Raw genomic sequence first — 10427 nt, forward strand, 5'->3', positions numbered from 1 at the left:
TGTAAGACAGTGAACAAGACCTGTGTACAAGTTCGATCCAGTTTGGTGGTGCTTGCACAGGACAACTTTTTAGTTGATTTTCTCCAAAGTGATTAGTTGTATTTGTACTCCACCCCTCCATTCATTCATTCATTCATCTGTAGGATTTATATCCCGCCTTTCTACCCCACTATGGGCACTCAAGGCATTTTTTTCTCTTGACCATTTCATGTTGTTCAGTCCTGATAGATAATCAGCTTAAATGAATTTTAAATGCCACATTTAAAGCCTTACAGTAGTGCTGTTCTCAGTTATGTAATCCAGTTATGTACTACCATATTAAGTGGTAATTAGAAACTTAATGTTAATTGAATTATGGTGGAGATTTCTCCTGACAGCCTTATAGCCTAATTATGTGTAAAAATGTCTAGGGATTTGTGTTTCTCTGCAATCTTAAATCGGTAAGAATCTCCTAAAATTATAGCCTGAAAAGCTTCTTTTTTAGTGTGATGTAATGCAGTATACAGTCACGTTCATCAGGTTTCACATTTTTGATGCTCTAAGAGACTGTGTGGTTCTGCCCTGTGTCTTGAAATTGGCATGCTGTTTTTATAACTTGAAAATGAATAATACGCAGTAATCCTGTCAAAGGGCCTACCCGGAAAATGTTTTGAACAGAATAAATCCATACCTTTATCATCCTCCTCAGTCCCACCCCATTCCCCCTGTAAAAGCCTTTCTGTAAAGCAGTGGTTGGCAACCTTCAGTCTCGAAAGACTATGGTTTAAGCCGACAGCACCCGGTATTCCCAGGCGGTCTCCCATCCAATTACTAACCAGGCCTGACCCTTGTAAAGTAGTTCTCACGCTTTTAGCACTGGGACCCACTTTTTAGAATGAGAATGATAATCTTTCGGGACCCATTGGAAGTGATGTCATGACTGGAAATGACATCATCAAGCAGGAGCATTTTTAACAATCCTAGGCTGCAATCCTACCCACACTTTCCCATGAGTAAGCCCCATTGACTATCATTGTTAAAAGTTTATACATATTAGCCTGTTCAAAGTACAGATCTGTCACATTTCCCCAAATGCAGTCACATCCCATGGGAGCATCAAGTCTAATATATTTAAAATAAAATATTGAAATGAATCAGGACCCACTTGAAATTGGCTCTCGACCCACCTCATGGGTCCCGACCCACAGTTTGAGAAACACTGCTGTAAAGAATAAAACTTTGGGCAATTTAGAATGTTCACAAAACAATATATGGCATAGTTTTTGTTTGTTTGCATTGGTACAAAAGTGTTTGCTTACTTAATGTGCTTTTTCCACTTTTTTCCCCCCAACAGAGAACTTACAGAGCTATGTATGATTATAGTGCCCAAGATGAAGATGAAGTCTCCTTCAGGGATGGCGACTACATTATCAATGTGCAACCAATTGATGATGGTTGGATGTATGGTACTGTTCAGAGAACTGGGAAAACTGGAATGCTTCCAGCCAATTACATTGAGTTTGTTAATTAAGATTCATCATTAGTCCTTCTGAGCTTTATTATGATTTTAACCTTTACAAAAGTACTTTTAAGACCACATCTTCATTACTTCCCTGTTAATGTAACAATCTGTGTCAAATGCTGAACTCAACACACAATTCCTCCTAGAAGCACTGAGCAGCAAAAGCACTGCTGATTAAAATTTATCTCTAAAAACCTGGTGGAAACCTGGTGCTTCTGATTGTGTAAAGGTTTCTATTGATTAGCGCTGAAATAAAATTCTGCCTTTACAGTAGGTTCCTTCTCTCTTTTAAGTTTATAACCAGAAAGCACCTGATGTTTTTAACTTGTGTGATTTTGAAATTGTAAGAGGCTATAGCTTGCTATTAAGGGTTGAGCCATTAAACGCCCAAGTGAACTGAAGAATTCAGATATTTTTGTTGTGATGAATGACATGCTCAGAAGTCGTTTACTACTGCCCAGCAGCCTTAAACAAATTTATCTTGTTGGTAATGATGAAAGTTTCCTTGCACACACCTGTCCAGTCTACTGTATTCTTTCTGAAGTTTTTGTTTACTCTCATTCATTTTTCTCAGCTCATGTTAGTCTTCCCAAACCAGCAGTTGTGAATGCTCTCTGAATTACGATGTATCTGTGCCTTTTTGCACAGCTAGAGACAATTTAAAATGCATTTGTTAATTCCTACCTTTTCTATTTTCCCTTGTATTAACAGTGTTTATACAGAAATGGCTAACTTCAAAGCACTTTACTAAAAACACATTAATCTCTTTCCTTTCATCAAGAGTCTGTCTTGGGGAATCTTACAACACAGTCTTGTGAAAGCAAATGGCTATGTCCTTTACTTATAACAGTGTAATGGATTGGTGGTGGGGCTTGCATTGTGAATTTGGGCATGGATTTGGTAGCTGGCAGTGTGATTTTGTTTCCTAGACTTAGGGCCAATCCTATCCAACTTTCTAGCATCAATGCAGCCATGCTAATGGGGTATACTTTGCATTCTATGGTAGAGGAGCAGTTATGGATGCCTCATCGAGGTAATGTAATGTTTGTTTCATTACCTCAGTGTTGCATTGCAGCTGCATCAGTGCTGGAAAGTTGGATAGGACTGGGCCCTTGGAAAAAGAAGAAGAAGAATTAGATATTCTTGCAGGAAAAATACTAATGCTTTTAATAAATTTCCAGACTTATGCATATGAACAATGTACTTATTCAATAATGGAAGCATGACTTCCATTTGAGAAACTTTATCTTCACAAAAAAATGGAAAAATATTTTATTTTCTAGAATTATAAAAACATAATATCCTTTGTTTGGTTTTGTACCGCAACTTTTCTTTAGTAGAGATGTTCTAATTAATATTAATGGCACACCAAAAGACTTAACAACGTTCCTGAAGTTTGGTGTGGAATAGGCTAAGAGACTGACCTATGAACTGGGAAATATGTGGTTCAAATCTCAATCCTCACATTTGCCATGAACTTACTAGGTGGTTTTAAGTCACTCTCATTTAGCCTGAGTTCGCATCCCATGTTGGGGTAATAGTAACCTTCCTTATGGCACTGTTGTAAGGATTACAAAAGCCAATGTATGAGAAGCACTCCGTATAGCACACCTGAAAGTGTTTTATAAATGCAAAGTATTATTAATCCAACCTTATTTTCTTATGAGATTAAATTGATGAGCAGAAACTTGGGAAATACTTTGAGCAAAGATAATACTGATTTTAGCTATTGGAATGTATCCCCCGATCCAATGCAATTCTTCAATCCTGCAAGTAGTAAATATGAGCTAATTTGCTGAAACATTTTCTTAATTATTTATGCAAAATTTTTCAATATGATTGTCCATTAGTTATATGCTACATTTATTTTATTCAAAGCATCATGAAAAGGGGAAATGCAGAAATAATATATTTTTCTACCTATTCGACCCAGATATTCGAGAATTGAATAATACAGCTATTTATGATCATTATTTTTTCTTAATCCATATAAAAGATGAAATTCAAACCCAAGTAAAGCTATTTCTATAGATTGGATATATATTTATTTCTATCTAAGGGCTAGAATGTGTCTTGCTGAGGGTATGAATCACTGAATTGAGGGATGTTGGCTGTTCAGGGCCTGTGTACTGTTTTGAAGAAGTGCTGGATCCATTCAGTTTATTTTACTTTGTGTTATCTAAAGGCAGTGTATTTTAACTTGTTTTTAGAGTTGTGTTTTCTGCCATCTAACAGCCCAATCCTGAGCTGCCCAGGGTACCCAGGCTCAGCGGCACCAAGAAGGGCTGCCGCCGCACCCTACACCTCCCGGGCTACCGTGGGAGGCGCCTCTGGAGAAGGGGATTTTCACCCCCTTCCCCTGGGTAAGGTAAGCAGCCCCACAATGGGCTAAAGGCACTCGTGTAGGGCCCACAGCCCTACACAAGTGCCTTGGATCCTGCGGAGTGGAGCTCCGTGGACCCGCCTCCCATCCCTCCCCCAGGCACACCTCTAGCCTGCCCCCTCCCTGCGTCACACCTCCCCATCATGCCTCCTCCCCGCCCTCCCTTCACCCCCCGCCGGCCTACCCCCTCCCCGGAACGCCTCCTCCCCGCCCCACCCCCGCTTACCAAGTCACTGCTTGGTGGTCCGGGAGACTGCCGAGCTGCGGAAACTGGGCGACTGCCCCGCGCACCGGCGGGAGCCCGGTGGTGAGGCTGGCAAATGTGCCTTACGGCACGTTTGCAACAATGCTCGGCGGCATGGAGCCGTGCCGCCAAGCACAGGATTGGGCTCTAGATAGCAGTGTCTGTGTTCTAGTAGTTATTAATGCATTGGTGTTTTGAATACATTATAAGTCATTTTACAATTGTGAACAGAAGTTAAAGAACAGAAAGTTCTCTTCTATTGTTCTATAGGGAAACAAGAGTCTATGACTGGAAGGCATGTAGCTATTTTCTATCTCCTGCCTGTGATCGTGGTAGCTGTGGAATTTCCACAGTTAAGCTCAGGGCATTTAAGTATGGGTTGGAGAAGGACAAGGAGGTCAAATCAGGAATTAGTAAAAGAGATTCAGAACTGATTCAAATTTTCACAAAATGTAATGGCACCATAGCAGTTGTGGCTACTCCCCCAACCCCATCATGGTATCAAGAACTTGCCACAAAAATGAGACTTAAATTATATTTACATGGATATACTCATTCTGTGATTTGACCTCAGTGGTTTGACTTGACCTCAGCTGATTTTGCTAATCAGCAGAAGTTTAAAATAGTGTTGGTTGGTTGGAAGGTAATCTCCCTGTGATTTATGTTGGTTTTGACTTGGAAATAAGCAAAACTATTTTTTCCTGGAACCAGGAAGTCAGTGAGCTTATTTCTGAGTCAAAGCTGAATTTGCTTTTCACCCTATGAAGCTCAAAATCTCTTTTCTGCCACTCACCCACCGTCCTGATCCTTGCTTACCCTTTAAATCTTTTATATTGACTAGGTCAGTGGCAGTACTTCATTCACATAAGATTGGAGAAGAGGTATCTTTGTCATTTCCCTCTTTGGTGCCTGGCTGAGGTTACCCTTAGTAAACATAGTTTTCCAAAGGGCTATTGATGATGGTCTTTGGGAAGACTACAATTCCTGAATTTTACTAGGGCTGTTCATTGTGATGCCTTGCTGTTGGAAAGGCAGAAAGAATGGAAAGGAGAAAGATACTTCACTTTTCCTGTGTCAGAATGTTCTTGATGCCAGACCAGCCAATGAGTGGGGATTAAAGGGAAAAGAGGGAGGGGAGTTGGAAGATCTCTAGGAAGGATGGGTTGGAAGAAGGAAGATTTGGTCTTCGATAAATTGGGAATTCTTCTCCAAGTTTCCCTTTAAATTTAAGTGAGAGAAGAACATAATGCACATAATTTGCAGCACATAATGTTCATCTCTACTGTAAGGTGAACAGTATTAAGACCTGAAGCTCATATGTGAGCCTGGATACACCAAACTTCTGTGGTATCTCTGTTCTTCGTTCATGCCAGAGATGGGATGGGACGGACTGTGGTTCAGTGCTTCAGACAGAATTATTCTATGCTTGCTAGCTCCACAAAATGGTTTCTTCTCTCTTTAAGTCTTGCAATTATCTTTATAAGCAGAATCTGGTTCTTGGGTGCACAATATGATATGAACAGTGGAATATTTACTTATTTTCTGGATTGCAGCCATATTCCAGAAAGCCCTTTAACTATGGGTAAAACTAGTCAGGATGCTGTGGATCTGTGAGGAGGAACTCCTATGGCTTTTTTTTTTTAATGTGCTAATATCAGCTGTGTGGGGAAGGAAAGTGCAGTTTGAGTTGGGACTATCCAGTGGAGGATAAGGAGGTAATTCTTTCTCTGCTGTACTGTTTTCCTTATTAAGATTTGTCCCATGAGCAAAACATAAAAGTACACACACGATTTCTGAGTGTCCTGCCCCATGATGCAAATAACTTTGTGGAGTAGTTTTAACTGGGAAAATACCACTGGTGGAAGGATAACCTCCCCTCTTCATCACTGTGGGTCCTCATCCAAATTACCCTCCTCCTCAAGTGCTATTGCTGCTTTAAAAAATTAAGGAAGTCCATTTGTGTGTGAGCAGCTCCATCCTAACTCTGACCGGCATTAGAGCTTTTGTTGTATTCTGTTTGTCTGTTACTTCTAGCTTCTTTCAGAATGCTGGAGAGTTTGAAAAAATCCTGTGAAGTAGGATAGAGCTGGCTGTATGGTACCATATGTATGGTAGAGCTGGCTGGTACATATGTTGCAGACTTAGTGTCAATCTTACAAATTCAGCAGATTTCGCTTCTGAAAATAGATAGTTCATATTAAATAAAATACAACATGTGTTTAACATATTTATATACTGGCAGTTTTCAGGGCTGTACTGATAAACTTAGGAGAGTTAGCAAAATTATAGAATGAAAACTTTGGGCTGGATGGACGGCGTAAGTATTGGATTCATAATATTCTTTATAAAAAGAGCTGTCTGAAATTTAGAATTGTTAGGACAAAGGAATGTGATACAGCAGATCTAAGCTTTGTGACTCAGAAGCTACTTTCAATGCTGTTAATGCATTTTTTTTATATGGATAGCATTTCCATGAAAAAATTTGTTACCTATATTTAGATGGTCACACGTAACTGCACAACATGTCCTCCTCTTTCATGGCTGTGATTGCATGTGGGATTTATGCCGCAGCTACTTTTGAATGGCAGCACATTGAGTATACAACAGGCAAAATACAGAAAACCTACATTTATTTCCTCAGCACTACTCTACCCCTCATGTACTGTGGTAACTATAAAACATATATTTTAGTACTACATCCATCCCTTGTCTTACATGCAGTTGACTTGCGCTCAGAAAACAGAAAAATTATTTTAATAGTGCAGGCGATTCTCCCCGTCATTTCAAGTACTAAATACATGCCTGAGAGTGAGCGTGAGATCTGAGGATGAAGCTGCTGTTCCCTTAGTTGATCTCAGTTCCCACTTGTTAGTTTTAAAGAGAGAGAATGTATTTTTTTTGGATATAAGGGATTTTCAAGATAATTTTGAGTATATTTGACTTTATGTTCCGACCTCAGAACATAACCCTTGTGTAAGAAGAGGCACAACTGAGTAGCTCAGTGGTTGTCTAACCCTTGATACACATAGCCTAGTCAGACCTGTCAGTTTTGCAAACCATCAAAAGGTGGGTTACAAACTACTGGACTCTCAGTTTGAGAACCACTGGTATATTTAACTGTACTAACAGTTTTGCCAACCTGGAGAATGGAAATAATCAGCTGCATGTAGAGTAGAAGGGTAAGCCAAGAGGCAATCACTGGTAGCAATTCTTTTTAGTTCTAACCTCAAAAATATGTCTACTGCTACCATGAATCATCTTACCTTCAAGCTTGTTGAGGGACAAGCAGTTCTCTTGAGAAGCGTAAATTAGCACATCTCAAAATGTTGTGTAGTGGGTTTTTAACAGATGGTAATTCACTATTAATTTTAAACAGCTTTTTAAAAATCTTGTATGCTGATATTATAATGTTGTGCATACATTTAAAAGGCATGTTAAAGACTCCTCAATTTGTGCCCATTAAATTCTGCATAACTAATATTTACTACCAGGTATTTGAATGTGTCAATCGTAAATGTTGGGGTAGTACCCAGCTGAGCAATGATAAAGAAGGAAAACCCCTCCAAGGTTTTTAGATCTTGTCTGGTTTATGAATTGTCGTCTTCTAAGAGCTGCTTCATGTCAGAAATTTTCTGCCAAGGTACAATATACAAGTGCAATGACACATTGTGAATGATGTGATTTGGAAGTCTTGTGTATTTAAATGACATCAGTGGTGTTAAGGGAAGGATTGGGCCCTTTCTCCCATGTCGTTTTAGTGCAGAATAATGCACACGTGCAGTTCACATCTGACATGATACATACATTTTGTACTTTGCTGTCAAATTTAGTAGAAAAGTGTTTCATATGAAGCTGCCATGAGTGAAAACAATATTTTGAAGAAGCAATTAGCTCAAGGAGGTCTACATTTTGGTTCAGAAAAAAACCCAACACTTTTAAACATACAGTGGCTTTTTGGAGTTACAAAGCCAGTAGTGCCAATGTAGAAAATCGTCATGAATAGCAGCTTCTTTAAACCCTTGATGCACAGAGCCTAATCTGCCTCATCAGTTTCTTGACCCACCAAAAAGTGGGTTGCACCCCAGGGGAATCCCAATCCACTTTGAGAACCACGGGCCTATTACAATGCATCAGGTCCCCAAAGAGCACCTGTTGCAGGCCACTTCAAGCTAATAGCTTCAACAACAAAAAACACCCCTGCCTCACTCTCTTTCCATGTTCAAGCTACAAAGTAACATCACACAATTCCTATATTCCTTTCCCAAGTACTGACTGTAATATTAAAGTATCTGGTGGCCACCAGATGAGTAAAGTATCATCTGGCCACCAGATGAGCTTTAAGAGCTAGACCCAATTACCCACAGGGTTCCACTTCTAGGGGCTACCAAGGCACCAGAATTTTTGATAGCACAAGTTGGCAGTTCTATTTTAAGGGGTGTAGCTATTAAGGAGTACTTTTGTTAAGCCTCCGGTCATCCTCCCATCAGAAAGAATGAGAATGAGACATTCCATCAGACAGAATGATAATGAGACATTCACAATAATCAAGAGCGCCAAACTCAGAACACAGTGTTCATATGAAAAAGAGCAAGCCAGCTTTGCCTGTGCGGCAGGGTCTTTCCAATGTATGTCCCTTCTTTGGATCCAAATGTTAGACTGTGGATAAATATTTGGAACTATATCTTCTTCTGGAACTTGTCTACAGTGCAACGGGACATTCAAAGAAATTCCATATGCTTTTTGTGTCTGATATATAGAAATTGCATATTCAATTGTATGTTTGACGTAATCAAGTTGCAGTTGAAACATTTTATTTTATTAGAGAGATCATAAGTTATCTACCGTATCATTTCAAATCTCTGTTCTTCAATACTACGAAGTACAAGTTGCTAAACCACCAGAAATTGATTTTTTTTACTTACTGTATTTGGTTAGCATGCTATGGAACTCATCAATTAGTTTTTGCAGTGTGTTTATAAAAAGCAAAAAATTAACCTGCTGTAGTTTGATGTACATTTGCTTAAACGTGCATAGACATCTAGTTATTTTGCAAAACCGCTTTCTTTGGAAGTATGAAAACATGAAGGAATCTTTGTTCTTTAAAGGGAGAGGAATTTTACTGGATCATATGGTGTATCAACATAATTTGGCTTTTGTTATGCAAAATGATAACACCAGCTATTAAAATATATTTTATTAGAAATGCTTTAAATTCTGTTTTTCCCCCTGTACACTGTGAATCTTGATGCCTCAGCAGATTAGAGCAAAGTTCTGCTGCCTGCAGTCCTAACCTATGCAACCTAGTTCACTTTTGGTTCATGTCAAGTAGTTGTAACATTTACATATCCTGCATAACATACAACACTGAAATAAAATGTTAAAGCCGCTATTATGTATGCATTATATTAATTGAACCATTTCAAAGCTACCACACCCAATGCTATAAGTGATATTATCATCTCATTTTTACAGGCAACTTCAAGATGAGTGAGGGGAAGGCCTTGTCACCGCCAGAGTGTGGTGATGGTCTGCCCTATCCCTACCCCTTCCTTTGTGACAGCAGCTACAGAACTATCTTAGGATGAGGGCTCCTGGTTCAGTTACAGGGCACATGCTTTGTGTGTAAAAGATTCTAGGTTCACTCTCCACCATCTCTAGTAATTAAAGGATGCCCAGTTACAGGATTGGGAAAAACCTTTGCCTGAGACATGGGAAAGCTTTAGCTCATGGTTGGTTAGCAACCTTCAGCCTCGAAAGACTATGGTATAAGCCTACAGCACCTGGTATTCCTAGGCGGTCTCCCATCCAAGTACTAACCAGGCCTGACCCTGCTTAGCTTCCAAGATCAGACGAGATCGGGAATCTAGGTGGTACTGGGCTAAGTGGGATGGTGATTTGAAGGCAGCTTCATGTGGTCATCTCAGGAGGTGGAGCCCAACCCTTTCTGTAATAGTCGGACTGTGGAAGGGCAGCTCTAGATATTTCACAGCCTCTGGGTAGTTACAGAAAATGCCCTGCTTTATGAAACAAAGAGCATGGCTTAATCAGCAAAATGCAGGCAATGTGGGGCAGTGGCATTGCTAGGTGGGTGCTGGCTGAACCAGGCAACACACAAAGGGGGGGGGGGTGACCACTAGTGACCAAAATCACTAAAGTTGCAGTTTCTAGGAATAATACCATCACGTTATCTACCATTTGGTGCGTAATTTACATCGGAATACAATAAAAAAAGGAATGAAATATCTCCATCCTATCAAAAGTTCCTGAATTCAAAACAGAGCGATGAGACTGATTGTTCA

General features: G+C 39.8%; 1 protein-coding gene across 2 annotated transcripts in view; it reads left to right on the forward strand.

The window, feature by feature from the left end:
* LOC136650972 (nebulette-like) overlaps nucleotides 1–9515 on the forward strand; it is a 66890-nt gene extending 57375 nt beyond the window's left edge. For both annotated transcript variants that reach the window (XM_066626959.1, XM_066626960.1), the window contains one exon: nucleotides 1334–9515. In XM_066626959.1, the coding sequence (XP_066483056.1) occupies nucleotides 1334–1510 (177 nt within the window). In that variant the 3' untranslated portion in view covers nucleotides 1511–9515. The remainder of the gene's footprint in view (nucleotides 1–1333) is intronic.
* Nucleotides 9516–10427: the final 912 nt, after the last annotated feature.

The sequence above is a fragment of the Tiliqua scincoides genome, chromosome 5 (assembly GCF_035046505.1).
Source record: "Tiliqua scincoides isolate rTilSci1 chromosome 5, rTilSci1.hap2, whole genome shotgun sequence".
In the NCBI taxonomy this organism is placed as follows: Eukaryota; Metazoa; Chordata; class Lepidosauria; order Squamata; family Scincidae; genus Tiliqua; species Tiliqua scincoides.